We start from the raw sequence: 14,070 nt of genomic DNA on the forward strand, positions 1-14,070 counted from the left end.
CGACTATTTCCTCTGTGGACTTGTGTGATTCTTCTTGTTCTGGAATGCCTGTAATTCTTAGGTTATTCCTCTTCATGTTGTCCAACATGAATCTTAGACTTCCTCCGAATTTTTTACCCTTTTTTGTGTTTGTTCTTCTATCTTAGTGGTGTTGAGAGACTTGTCTTCCAGCTCACTGATTCTTCCTTCCATTTCATCTGCTCTACTCCTCTGCCCTTTCAGAGTGGTTCCTATTTCTGATATTTTGTTATTGATCGTTTGGACCTCTTTCTGTAGGTTTTGGATTGTTACTAATGCTGTATCTGTCTTGTTTGATTGTTCCTGTAGCACTTTCCTGACTTCTTCCTTATTTTTCTCAACATCATTGTAGAGTGTTTTGAAATATTTTATAATCATTTTTCTGAATTCTCTCTCAGGCATTTCCAAGGCCTGCCCTTCTTCCAGCATGGAGGCCATATCTGCTTCTGGATCACTTGTCTCAGATATTTTATCTATTTTTTGGACATGTGCTGATATGGTCATCTGCTTTTGCTTCTTGGACATGTTTAATGTTAATATGTGGCCCTAATACTTAATTGAGTATGTATTTTGGTATTTTTTTATGTTTTCTGATTCCTTCCAGGAAGATGTAGTCAGGATGTGGTCTTCCCTTTCCCCTCTTCTTATTGCTTAATTCAGAGTAACTTTCACAGGTGTTGCCTGTTTCCTTGGTATATGGCAGCTGGTATTGGTTCTTGCCTGGGTTTTGGTGTTTTATAAAATGTTATTGCAGCTTGGGTATTTGGCAGCAGTTGCTGACTCTACATGTACTGTAGGGAGACAAAGAGTCCTCTGATAGCAGAAGGGAGGCTTTGTGACAGTAAGACAACACCAGTCGGGTAGAAAAGAAAACCAAAATCAAAATAAACAAAAGCGATAATGAGAGAAAAACAAAGCAAGACAAAAAAAAGAAAAAAGAAGAATTCAGCACCAGAAAAAAACAACAAGATTGAATAAGGCAGTCTCTAGTCAAAATCAAAAACAATAGTGATAATGAGAGAAAAACAAAGCAAGACATAAATAAAAAAATTCAGCATCAGAAAAAACAACAAGATTAAATAAGGCAATCTCTAGTCACTCATTCTCTCTCTCTCTCTCTCTCTCTCACACACACACACACACACACACACAAAAGACCCTGTATAGGGTTTCTAAGAAGCAGCTGGTGGGCTCGAACCACCAACTTTGCAGTTCAAAAGGTTCTGCAGTCTGGTGCCTTAACCCGCAGAGCCACAGCAGGACTGCCTTGTTGCTGGTAGTAAAAACCACCTCAAGGCGTCTCAGCTTGTGCTGGCTTGTGCCTTGATGGGCGGGCCTGAGCCTCAGAGGTTGGGCAGAGGCCTAGCCTAGGCAAAGGGGGTGGAGGGTGGGGTTAGTGGCTGCAGAAAGATGGTGTTCCTGTCTGCAGACATAAAAAAATGCCTCTCTCTGTCTCCCCGCACCGTGGGCATCCGACCCACCCTGCATCCATGCCGACAACGCTTCCCGTGGCAATGAGTACCCCCCCCAAAAAAAAAACAACACACACACACACAAAGGACCGTGCCAGTTCCTGTGGCTTCGCTGGCTTTCTGGGCACGCCCGCCCTCCGAAGGAGTCCGCTCAAGCACCGTGCTCCAAGCTCCACAGTGGTCGGGCGCAGTCCCGGAGCAGGAGCTGAGTGTAGGCGGGCGGAAGCTCAAAATGCCCACAACTCCCCAGCAGCTTGATCCTTCAAAAAAGCAAGTTCACAATGTTGAAGGCTAAAGTCTTACGTTTGCCCAAAGGCTATCTGTCTACCAGGCGGGGGCCTCCTCTGTGCGATACCACCCACACCTTCCCCGGAGCCCGCGCACCTATGCTGCCCGGTCAGGGAAGCGCCGGAAGTCCTTTCAACCCTGTTTTACACAGAATCAACTTGGGAGCTTTACAAACCCCATTCCTAGACCTCTTAACTCAGAATCTTAGGAGGTGGGGAGGAGGCCTTGGTAATGTTCACAGTTGCCTCGTGACGCCTGTGTTGTTAGTGTTGAGACATGTCACCACTAAAAGTGCAGGGGTGGGGTTCTGGCTAATATATGGATTTTGACTAAGTCAGAAGGCCAGGTTGGTGCCTGATATAATAGTAATTTAATAATTCAACACAGTGAATGGTATGTGCCCATGGAAGGAAGTGTAAAGATGAATGAAACACCAGCTCAGCCTCCAGACGCTTAGAGTCCATCAGAGGAAGCTGTTGTATATGCTAGAGGAGTCCTAACTGGGGTGCCAAGATAAGTTGCAGGAAAAGTCCCCTTTGAATTCCTGTGAGTTTAAAGGACAAATCAGGGTTTTTGTGTATTCGTTTTTTTTTTTTTTTTCAGACAGGAGCAAAGGAGTAGAGTCATTAAAGTTAAGGGCGTGCCCTGGTGATTAACTGTGGTTAGGCCAAAGTTGTGGCGCTGTGGGTTAATGCGCCAGACTGCAAAGCCATTTGAACTGCAAGATCTGCTGTTCAAGCTCACCAGCTGCTCCTCTGAAACCCTGTACAGGGTCACTATGGGTCGGAACCCACTCAGTGGCTCTTTTTAACAACAACAACAGGCCAGAGTGGGGACTCCATGGTATGACTGCAGAAAGTCAGAGGGGTTTCTGCAGTTAGGGGACGAGATGCTCAGACCTACCCAGCTCGAAGATGGATGGTTGTTGAGGTATAGGATGCCATTTACTGATGACTTCAGCTCTTAGAAAGAAACTTTAAAGACTCTAAATGGAACCCTTGAGGATAATAGGGAAAGGCTGGTAGGTAATATTAGGAAGGGGTTGAATATAGAGCTTGTCAGGGTTGATTTGAAAACTTAGTCTAGATACATGCAAGGGGATCCTTTGGCCTCTTTTTATGTCATCTCATCACTTGAGACTCAGAGAGGCTAAAACTCTTAAGCGTGATCTAAGTATGGATTCAGCTTCAATTATGCAAATCAGTTTGTACTTACCATACATTTTTTCCATATAAATATTGTTGCAAGATGAGGTCGTCAAATGTGAAAGTAAAGGGCACAGCTCTGGACAGTGAAAGGGATCCAGAATTGGCACGAGAACATCTTGGTTCAAGGATTTCTTCCCACTTACCAGCTCCGTTTCTTTGTGGACAAACATCTTTGACCATCATTCTCTGTTTGTAAAATGTTGTGAAAATTAAATGAGAGAGTACATGAAAGGTGCTTTGTCCATGCAAATTCAACTACAGGGTCGCTGTGAGTTGGCACCAACTCCACGGCACATAACCATCACCACCTCCACCACTTATTAAGTGCATGTGTAAAGGGAATGGGAGCTGGATGGAGAATTTATCTGTGGTTAGAAACACCTTGTGTGCCAGGGCTCCACGGAGCCTACGCTGTCTCACAGTTGAGTAAAAGAGACAAAAACAGTGGGGTGAGGTTTAAGCACAAGCACAGAAGACTCTCCGAAATGTAGATTCCAGGCTCCTACTTACCCCTTTTCCTGATGGAGAGGGTTGAGGACTTCAGAGAGAGACTCTGGGGGGCAGGCTGTACCTATTCACAGTGTGAGGGAGAGGATGAGGCTAGGAGAGGCTAGGAGAAGAAGACTGAGCCTTAGGTTGCCGGGAGGAGAGGGAGTACTGTTTATTATGGGAGAGTTCTCTTTCCTATTTCTTTCTCCCTCCCACACAGGGTTCTTGTTGGTGCTGTAGTTGAGTGTTCGGCTGCTAGGTGGTTTGAACCCACCAGCCATTATGTAGAAGAAAGATGTGACCCTCTGCTTCGGAAAGATTTACAGCCTTGGAAGCCTCAGGGGACAGTTGTACTCTATCCTATAGGGTTAGAAAGAGTTGAAATCAGCTGGTTGGCCAAGGATTTGATTTCCTTTCCTTCGGCCCTCTTTACTGCTGCTGACAGCTGTGGGCGGACTTGGAGGGAATCGGGTCCTTAGAGAAGGAGGAGTAATAAAGAAGGGAGAGTCCACTGGACAGAGATGCCCAGGAGGCTGAAGATGCCTGTAGGTCTTCTGCAACTGTGTGTGCAAACAATGTATCTAATTTGTACTGAATAAATAGGGCTCTGTTTTTGAAAAACAAAAACAAAGAAAAAAAACTATTATGCACACATATGAGTGTGCATGTAATATATGCAATAAATTTTATTCTGTTTGGGTGTGTCACTTGGCCATGGTTTAGTAGTATTTCATTTTCCCCTCAATTATAGTAGTTATATACATTAATTCAGAAAACATTTGAATCTCGCCTGTATGCTTGGCTTTGTGCTAATAAATTCATACTGTACAGCCCTGATAAAGTTAGAAAGCCACTGCTCCTGCCCTCAGGGATTTACATTCTAATTTGTATAATTAGTTATACAGTGGCTTTAATAATAGAAGACTTTAAAGTGAAGAAGTCTCTAAAATCCTATATGACTGAAATAGATACAATATGGCAAAAAATCTGGTAGGCATTTTCTGTATTATTGTTGTTGTTATGTGCCATGGAGTCGTGCAACATTCTCAAGCATCTAATTTAGTCTCAGGGTACAGTCAATTTTTGGGCTTCCAGGTTAACATGTTGTTAAAGTGCCATCGATTCAGTTCCAACTCATAGCAACTCTTGATAGGGTTTCCAAGGAACCGACTGTGAAGTTGAACTGCCGACCCGGTGGTTCAAGCACCCTTGCAGTCCAGTGCTTATCCTACAGCACCATACCAGGACTCCCCAGCTAAACATTAAGAGCTTTTTAAAATTCGCAGGCGTAAAGATTACAGTCCTTTGAATTAAGATTACCAACCAAGCCTTTCCTTGAGTATCTCGTTCTTAGGAATTTTTTTGTTGTTTTTTTTTAACTATTTATAGTTTTAATGTTTTGAAAAAAAATCTGCTTCAGTCCATTAGAATCCCAAAAAGTGGCAAAAAAAACAAAAAACAAAAAAACCCCGAACAAACAAAAAGATCATCAATTTTATTCTAACCCACAAAAGACTATAGACAGCGTTGGTAATCACTGGAATAATAATCAGTTAGAATATTATTTTCTTAGGAAAAACTGTCAAGGAGTACTTTCAGAAGCTTTTGTGATTTTATGTCTTTATGCTTAAGTTATTTGCTCACAAGGCAGTATTTTGCTGACATGTCATTTCAAATGACATTTTATTCTAATTTTTTAATTAGTTCTAAATTTCATTAAAATTAATAGACTTGTAGTGTGATGCTGTAGGATCAGCATTGGATTGTGAACCACAAGATTGAAAGTTCAGACGCATCAGCTGTTCCTCGAAAACCCTATGTCAGGGTCATTATGAGTCAGAACGGACTTGACGGCACTTTACAACAAGAAGAACATACAACATAGGAAGCTCTGGTGCCACTATAGGATAGATACTGGACTGCTAAGGTTGGCAGTTCAAACCCATCAGCCTCTCTATGGGAGAAAGATGAGGCTTTGTGCCCCTTTAAAGATTGACAGCCTTGGAAACCCTGTACAGGGTTGCTGTTAATCAGAAGTGACCCAATGACACATAACATAATTCTTGCCTTCCATATAGTTCTGGGTTTGATTGTCTGTCATTGTACCTAATGCCCAGCCACCTGTTGTCTGCTGAAGACGTTTCAGTGGAGCTTCTAGGTTAAGACCTAGGAAGAAAGACCTGGATACCTGCTTCTGAAAATCATCCAGAGAAACCCCTATGGGACACTGTGGTTGTATTCCTAAGTGGTCGTAGGGAAGGCATTTGCTCTGTTGTTAATGGTGGGTCACCACGAGTCAGGGCCTACCTCGGCAATACTAACAACAATAGCATAAAACATATTACATATATGAACGGATGCATTATAGCCTTATTATTTTCTTTTTAAAGTAAGAGGGAGGTGGGTACAACTATTCTAGGGCAAGGTTGCCTGGTTTTTTTGTCTCCCTTCCATCCTCAGCAGAGACTGCTGGGCACTGCATGGCTTTCAGGTCAGACTTTCTGTATCCGGCCTTGGTTTCCTTGCTAACTAGCTGTGTGTCCTTGAGCAAACCACTAATCTCTGTGCTTTGATTTCTCATCTATATGCTGGGGAAATATTAGTAACAATGACAAGAGATGGTGGTGTGGCGCTGTGGGGTAATGCGCTGAACTGCAAGATGGCTCCTTGGAAACCTTATGCAGGGTCGCTGTGGGTCGGAACCAACTCTTTGGCACTTAGAGTAATAGCATCACAAGGAATGATAAGAGGATTCATTGATTCAGGGCAGTTAAAGCTTTTTAACATGCCTGTTGTTGTTAAGTGCTGTCTGGTCAGTTCAGTCTCCCAGCAACCCTTTATAGGGTTTTGGAGGAGCTGCTGGTAAGTTTGAACTGCCAGCCTTGTGGTTCAAACTGACTGTTGTCCAGCTCATTAACTCACAGTGCCACACCAGGATTACTATAAAGTGCCTGGTATGTAATAAGTGTTTGAATGTTAGCTGTTTCATGATTGAATTGAAATGTACAAGGAAACACAAAATATTGGCAGATTATGAATTGACCTTGGGGATTATATATAAATGAGTATCATTCACATGCCAGGAACTCAGAGGTTTGCTTACTAGATCTAGTATAGAAGGGTATTTTGGGAAGTAGAGAGATGATGACCTTGAGAAATCCTATTCTTTATCACTCTAGGATTGTAAAGGTCAGGGGCTAACTGAATAAATGCATTGGTGTTAAAAGTCAGAACAAGACAAGGGTGCCCTCTTTTACCAGATTTATATAGCAGTATTCTGGAAATTTATTGTTACTGTCAAATGAGAAAAAAATAACAAACTGGCAGTAAAATGGGAGCAAAATTATCATTTATAAATAACATTTTAAATGAATTAAAGATGATAAATCAAAAATTTATAAGACTAGTTCAATAAGTAAAGTCAAAATCAAATTATACAATATAATTTTAAATAAATGCAGTAACAATATCCAGTTCTGGTGTAGCGCTGTGGGTTAATGAGCTGGACTGCAAAGTTGGTTTGAACTGCAAGTTCGGTGGTTCAAGCTCACCACTAGCCTTTCCTGGGAAATCCTATACAGGCTTGCTATGGGTCAGAGCTGACTCGACAACACTTAACAACAATAACATCATAGTAGAAAAAGATCTCATGTATATTGGTGGTGGTTGTACGCTACTGAGTCAGTTTCAAATCATAGCAACCCTGTATAGGATTTCCACGCAGGGGCTGGTGGGTCTGAACTGCTGACCATGCGGTTCACAGTCCAGTGCTGATCCTACTCCACCCTTCATGTATACTAGCAGGAAAAAAGATTAAACTGTCAGGTAAAAACTTAAAAAATACAAACTATGCAGAATTCAGTAAGAATTTTCTCTAGGACAATTTGAATAGAAGGTGTGTACCATTTTTATGGATTGAAAATTCCAGTTGTAAACATGTATCTTCTCAAGTTAATTTATAAATGAAATTCCAGTGATAATCTCAAAGGGATTACCAAAGTGTAAGTGTCACAGTCATATTTTTCTGTATGTGTGTGACAGTTATGTAGTACAGTAGAGGTGGGATTTCTCTCCAGTGAGAGATGAATGATTTATTAAAAAATGAAGGCAAAATGTTGCTATTGGGGAGAGACTTTGCAGGCAGAGAAACAGAAAAGGAAATGAATGATAGATTTGTCAACAGAAAAAAAAAATTAAATTTCCCCCGAAAGGTTTTAAGTACCTTATGTAAAACAAATATTACTTGACAAATTGAGTTAAATCTTTGCAACTCAATGACCTAGAAAGAGTAAACTATCTTTTTTAACCACTAGTATCGCCTAGACAAAATATATTAATTTATCAAGTTATCAATATTTCTTTTAAGAAGAAGGCGTTAAGATATGAGCTAGTGTTTGGTTTCAGTCCTAATGTATTTTCACAGTTCCGTTAGTAGTTAGCAGCTACTTAGTCAGAAGTCTGCAATCATTACTGATTGCAATATAAGATTGAATAGTACTTTATGCATTCATCTTAACATCTTCTTTGTAGTTGGACTGAAAGCAAATGTTGACTCTCATAGGAGAATGGTTTTAGTCTTTGCTTGTTTATGTTTCTCTTTCCTTTTCCCATGCTCCCTTACTTACTTCATTTTAAATTTGTTTTTGCTTTTTTTAAAAAGAAGAGCAATGCAATTCACTGTAAAGCTTGAGACCTCACAGAAGTATAGAAAGTAAACAGTCACTGCTGTTAGTGTTACATGCCCTCTGTATAGGGTTTCAGAGGAGCCGTTGATGGTTTTGAACTGCTGGCCTGTGGTTTGCAGTCCAGTGCTGATCCTACAGTACCACACCAGGAGTCAAAATAAAATAAAATAAAGCTTAGTCCCCTCTGTTTTCCACTCTGACCCTGTTTCCCAGTGCCGCCATATTTATTTATTTCAAGTTATCTTTCCTGTTGGTTCTAGTTCTGCCTCAGCTGCATTTTGGGTAGTTTCCATCTGACGATTCCTGTAGGCCCTAATATTTTTTGTTAAATGAGTGAATGGATGCATATTGTACATAAACTTCTAATCCTCTTATGACTCAAGCTACTAGTATTTTAAATAGCCTTGGCACTGCTTTTGAAGTCAGTATTCTTTCCCACGTCCCCTAAGAATCCAGCATTTACACATCATAAGCTTTGACATGTTTATCTTTGAGGTGAAAACATTCCCTTATGCTAAAACAGTAATACGAGTTTCTTTTTTCTTCCAGCTGCCTTTGCAGCGGTGATGCACTGGTAAGACTGTGTTTCCTCATATGGTAATTTTTATGCAGATGTTTATAACTTGCCCAAACTACCTCCTATATTTTTAGAGGAATAATGTCAGTATGATAATGTACGAATCTCGCATGTGACACAGTAGTCTGAACACAGTAGTCTGAAAAAAGATAAGTTTAATTGATAAGTCCAGGTCAGAATAATATAGCTTTTTAATAAAAAAGAAATCCATTATTAAAGCGGCTATATTTAAGACTCGACTTCGTTTAATAGTAATACAGTCTTCATGTTGAGAAGCAGATTAATTTTTTTAATCTTCTGGGTAGAAAGAAATACGAATTTCATTAATCAGATATTTCTGAAATGGTAGCTCAGTGGCATTTACAGCTTAATATACAATTTTATTATAGTACTTTACTTAAAATATCATTATTCCAGTTCACTGTAATTTTAAATTCTAATTTGAATGTGTTTTCTTACAGAGAGAAATCTTAGTAGAAACATAAGCTATTTTTATTAAGCTTTATTGAGTTGGTTCATAGGTGACCCTGTATAGGGTTTCTAAGAACTGCTGGTGAGTTTGGACCACTAGCAGTTCAGTGCTTTCCCTATAGTGAAAGTGCACATGGATAACATTGAATTTGAATTTTACTTTAAAAATCTCCTAAATTGTCGATGATTTTATTGTTGCTGTTGTAGAGTTTCTTTTAATGATAATACTTCATTGTACGTTTCAACACTGTCGCTTTATTCTCTTGTGTTTGCAGGAGTCATATAACACACCTCTTTGAAAATGATCGTCATTTTTCTCATCTCTCCACATTGGAAAGGGAGATGGCTTTTCGCACTGAAATGGTTCGTTTTCTTGTGGTATTGTATTGTGGCACTTTAGAAATTTTAAATATTTTCATCTTTTTATCGTGAAAAATTTCAAAGATATTCCAGAGTAGAAAGAGTCAGTAGACAATTCCCTGCTAAATATCCCCAGGCTTCATCATTTGACAGTTGACAACACATGGCCATTTTTGTTTCATGGGCACCCGGCTTCACAAACACTTTTTAAAGGAAATCTCAGACATTGTAGCATTTCATCTGTAAGTGCTTTGTTGTTGTTGTTGTTAAGTGCCGTGGAGTCGGTTCTGACTCATAGCGACCCTGTACAAGGTTTCCGAGGCTGTAAATCTTTGTGGGAGCAGAGAGCCTCATCTTTCTCCCGCGGAACAGCTGGTAGTTTTGAACTGCTGACCATAAGATTAACAGCCCATTTCGTAACCATTGCGCCACCAGAGCTCCTTCTTAGGTATCTCTAAAGCTTGTTTTCTATTTTTCATGTTCAGATCATATCTGGGCAGGCAAATCAGTTTCATGCCTCACAGGGCAGCTCCTGGTAAAATGGTTTGGAAGATGGAGTTCGTGCCCTGAGTTTATTTATAGCCAATTATACTCTCACTGAAGGTTTCCGGTACTTTATTAATTTGTGTCCCATGTATTACTCCACCCCTGCTACCTTTTCAAAGTAATAAGTAAAAAGTGATCTCTTTCTCACAAAACAGGACCACCACCGTTGTTTCCCAGTCCTGACCCCAGAGCCCTAATTCCAAAGGAAGGATTCCTAATATTAATGGAGCTAAAATGACAGCAAGTCAAGTCATTTATAAAATTAGATGGCTCTGCACTGTAATTTTATGTAACTCAGCACTGTGCAGCCTTCCCAACAAATACCCATTTTGGCCTGTAAGTTTGGAGACAAAAATGGCTGATAGTGTTGCTTTGGGGGTTCAAGTAGACAGAAAGAAGCATTTTTTTTAACTTTGGGAGATTTGTTTCGCTCATGGTAAATTTAAGTCCATGTGAAATCATTTATTCATTCTGCTCATAGCTAGCCTCTTCTTAACTGCTTACGTTCGTATGGCTTATAGAATTCTCTTAGGTGAAGCTTGCCGAGTTTCTACTATTCTTATAAGTACTAAAACTATTTTTGAAGTAATTCTAACCTTACGTGTTTCAGTTAAGACAAGGTTATACTCAAATATGTATAATTTTGCAACCTAAGACTTTATCAGTGATCAGAAACCTGTGAAATTAATTATAGGTATCACTTGCTTGGTTGCTTTGTTTTTCTAAAGCAGTATATTTTAAGTTTCTGTTGTTTTGTTTTTTTTCTTTTAAGCTGAAAAGAGGCATAGTCATTATGTACCTTTGATTGTAACTGGAGTATATGCTTATTTCAGGGACTGTATTATTCCTACTTCAAGACGATTGTGGAAGCACCCTCATTTTTGACGGGCGTGTGGATGATTATGAATGATAGGCTTACTGAATACCCTCTTGTCATTAACACCTTAAAACGCTTCAATCTGTATCCCGAGGTAAGTTACTCTTTCAAGTGAGTGCTTTCGCTTTTTTTTTTTTTTTTTAATTGTACACTGATTTGCATTAAATTGATTTTAAATCTAAGATATAATTCAAGATATTAAATGTTATTGCATTTTTATTTTTTAAGGATAATGGTGTATCTTTCCTTACGAAGGAATAAGGAAAAACATCAATGCTGATTCTGGGAGACTTTGATTCTTTGGGAACTATTGCTGTGGTTCTTGGTTTAGGAAATATAAAAACTGTCTACAATTGTGAGCACTTAGAGTTGATAGTAGGGGACCACCAATACTTTTACATGGTCATTTTCTAAATACTGTTTCTTCCGTGCCTGGGACTCCTCATAGTGCTGGCTACTCTTCCTTGGGGCTGGATGAAGGGGAATGGAGGCGGGCAAGGAACCGAGGAGGAAGACAAATATTCTGCTTCCTTTATCATCCTCGCATCTGACTCAGGCCTGTGCATTGTTCAAGGCCCCACACATGGCATCACCAGGGGATGGAATGAACTTGACAGCCAACAAAATGGTCTTTTGTTGTCTACCTAACACTTTCACTGGGAGTCCATCCTCTCCTATTGAATTGTAAGAGTTCTCCAGTGTAAGGCGAGGGTCCAGAGCCTTTCTGTTATTTCCTGTGGACCAGTCAGTTGGTCATTGGTTGCACATTGCCCTTGGGTAGGAGGAGGTCACACCATTCTCCAAAGACATCTCAGCCAAGAGCTGTGTGCGCTATGTCCTGGATATACGGGCATGAGTACCTCGGCCCTAAAGAGGGCTCTGGGTAATGCGCCACCACCTCCACCATGCTTACGTTGGTCTGTCTAGCTACTCTTGTGCCAATACCACATTTTTGAATTATCATAAATAAGAAGTTTTTGTATTTACTAGGACTTCCCTTCAGTTGTCTCCTTTTTTTGATTTTTCTAGGTAAATTTTAGACACTTGAAGTTTTTAAATGAATGGTTTTATGTTCAGAATGTATTTGAGGGAGAATTCACTTTTATTCAAGACGATATATAAGGCCCCTGGGTGGTACAAATGGTTTCTTCATGGCTAGTAGCATAGTGAAGGACCTCTGGTAGCGTAGTGGTTACGAATTGGGCTGCTAACCTCAAGGTTGGCAGTTCGAAACTACCAGTCATTCCTTTGGAGAAAGATGAGGCTTTCTGCTCCTGTGAAGATTTACGGTCTTGGAAACCCTGTGCAGGGTCGCTATGAGTTGGAGTAGCGTAGTGGATATGAGTTGGGCTGCTAACCTCAGAGTTAGCAGTTTGAAACTATCAGCTGTTCCACAGGAGAAAGATGAGGCTTTCTGTTCCTGTAAAGATTTCAGACTAGGAAACCCTTTGCAGGGTTGCTATGAGTTGGAACCGACTCCACCACCAGCAGCCCAGAAAGGTCTGGCGATTTGCTCCCATAAAGGTTACAGCTCAGGAACCTGTTGGGGGCAGTTCTACTCTGTCATATAGGTTCGCTGTGAGACACAGCAACAACAGTAAGTAGCCTAAAGGTTGACAGTTCAAGCCAACCCTGTGGTTCCACAGAAGACAGGTGTGGTGATGTGCTTTCATAAAGATCGTAGCAGGAAGCCCCATGAAGCAGTCTGTTGAGTACTACGTGGGGTCATTACGGGTCGGATTGACCTGATGACAAAGGTTTACTAGTTGTTCTTCTATTCAAGAAGACATGTTGTTATTGTTAAGTGCCATCGAGTTGATCCTGACTCATAGCGACCCTGTACTGAGTTTCTGAGGAGCGGCTGGTGAGCTTGAACCTCCGACTTTGCAGTTCAAACGGCTTTACAGCCTGGCACATTAACCTACAGCGCTATACCGGGACTCAAGACATGGTATCTCTCAATTTGTTTAAGTCTTATTTTATGTCCCTTAGTAAGAGTCACATTGTACTTGTTATTGTTAAGTGCCGCTGAGTTGTTTCTGACTCATAGTGACCTTATATAGGGTTTCCAAGGAGTGGATGTTGAGCTTGAACTGCCAACCTTGTGGTTCAAGCCAACCTTGTGGTCCAGTGCTTTATCCCACAATGCCACACCAGGACTCCAAGAGTCACAAAGCTTTTTGTTTAATAAAAGTTTTTATTGTGAATTGAGTGATAATTTACATGGGACAACATGGGTTTTACATTCATTGTTTCATTGCAATGATTACAATCTCCTCTGTGCATCATCATTCAATAGCATAATAATTTAAACAATCAAAGGGCACATTCTGCAAGACTGCCTCTTGGCTGCCAGCACTCAGTCCCTCTCTTTTCATGAGTCCCGAGCCCTCAGCACTTCCCTCTCTCCATGTCCTCATCTCTGCCTCCATCTCTGGTGTCACTGCTGCTCTCGATAGGGTCTCACATTCCACTCATGCTCTTTTCCCTTGATGGTCCTGTCACATAGCTTTTTAAAAAGAGAAATTTTCCATATTTATGACCAGTTAAAGACTGACCAGTGAAGAATCTATACATAGGATTCTGGGGTTCATTATGTTAGATTTAAAGAAGGGGACCAAGACTGTATGACCCAGGAAAGGAAAATACTTTAGTTCTGTAAGTTGTTGAGAACAATATCTTTTATTAATATATCTTGATTTTTTGAATAGGTAATCTTAGCCAGCTGGTACCGGATTTATACCAAAATAATGGACTTGATTGGTATTCAAACCAAGATATGTTGGACAGTGACTAGAGGAGAAGGTCTCAGTCCCATTGAAAGCTGTGAAGGTAAGGCTCTCTGTTTGAGTCTGTCCTCTCGTCTGCTGCAGCATAGGTAGGGGATAAAAGCCTGGGTATAATGATATAAAACAAAAGCGATTTTATTATGTTCATGAATCTGCAAGACCAGGAATTTGGATAGGGCACAGTGGAGTGGGTCTCTGCTATTAAAGCTTGAGGGCTGGTCAGGCTGGCATTAGCTGGGGACCTCTTCACTCACAAACTTGAGGGCTGGTCAGGCTGGCATTAGCTGGGG

At 40.6% G+C, this 14,070-nt stretch overlaps 1 protein-coding gene across 1 annotated transcript in view; it reads left to right on the forward strand.

Annotated features, from left to right (window-relative positions):
• The first annotated feature begins 1,508 nt into the window (after positions 1 to 1,508).
• Positions 1,509 to 14,070, forward strand: part of DPY19L1 (dpy-19-like 1 (C. elegans)) — a 116,065-nt gene continuing 103,503 nt past the window's right edge. The window contains exons 1-5 of the mRNA XM_006832270.1: positions 1,509 to 1,701; positions 8,710 to 8,734; positions 9,484 to 9,571; positions 10,948 to 11,085; positions 13,703 to 13,823. Coding sequence (XP_006832333.1) covers positions 1,509 to 1,701; positions 8,710 to 8,734; positions 9,484 to 9,571; positions 10,948 to 11,085; positions 13,703 to 13,823 — 565 coding nt within the window. The remainder of the gene's footprint in view (positions 1,702 to 8,709; positions 8,735 to 9,483; positions 9,572 to 10,947; positions 11,086 to 13,702; positions 13,824 to 14,070) is intronic.

This window comes from Chrysochloris asiatica, unplaced genomic scaffold (assembly GCF_000296735.1).
Source record: "Chrysochloris asiatica unplaced genomic scaffold, ChrAsi1.0 scaffold00006, whole genome shotgun sequence".
Classification (NCBI taxonomy): Eukaryota; Metazoa; Chordata; class Mammalia; order Afrosoricida; family Chrysochloridae; genus Chrysochloris; species Chrysochloris asiatica.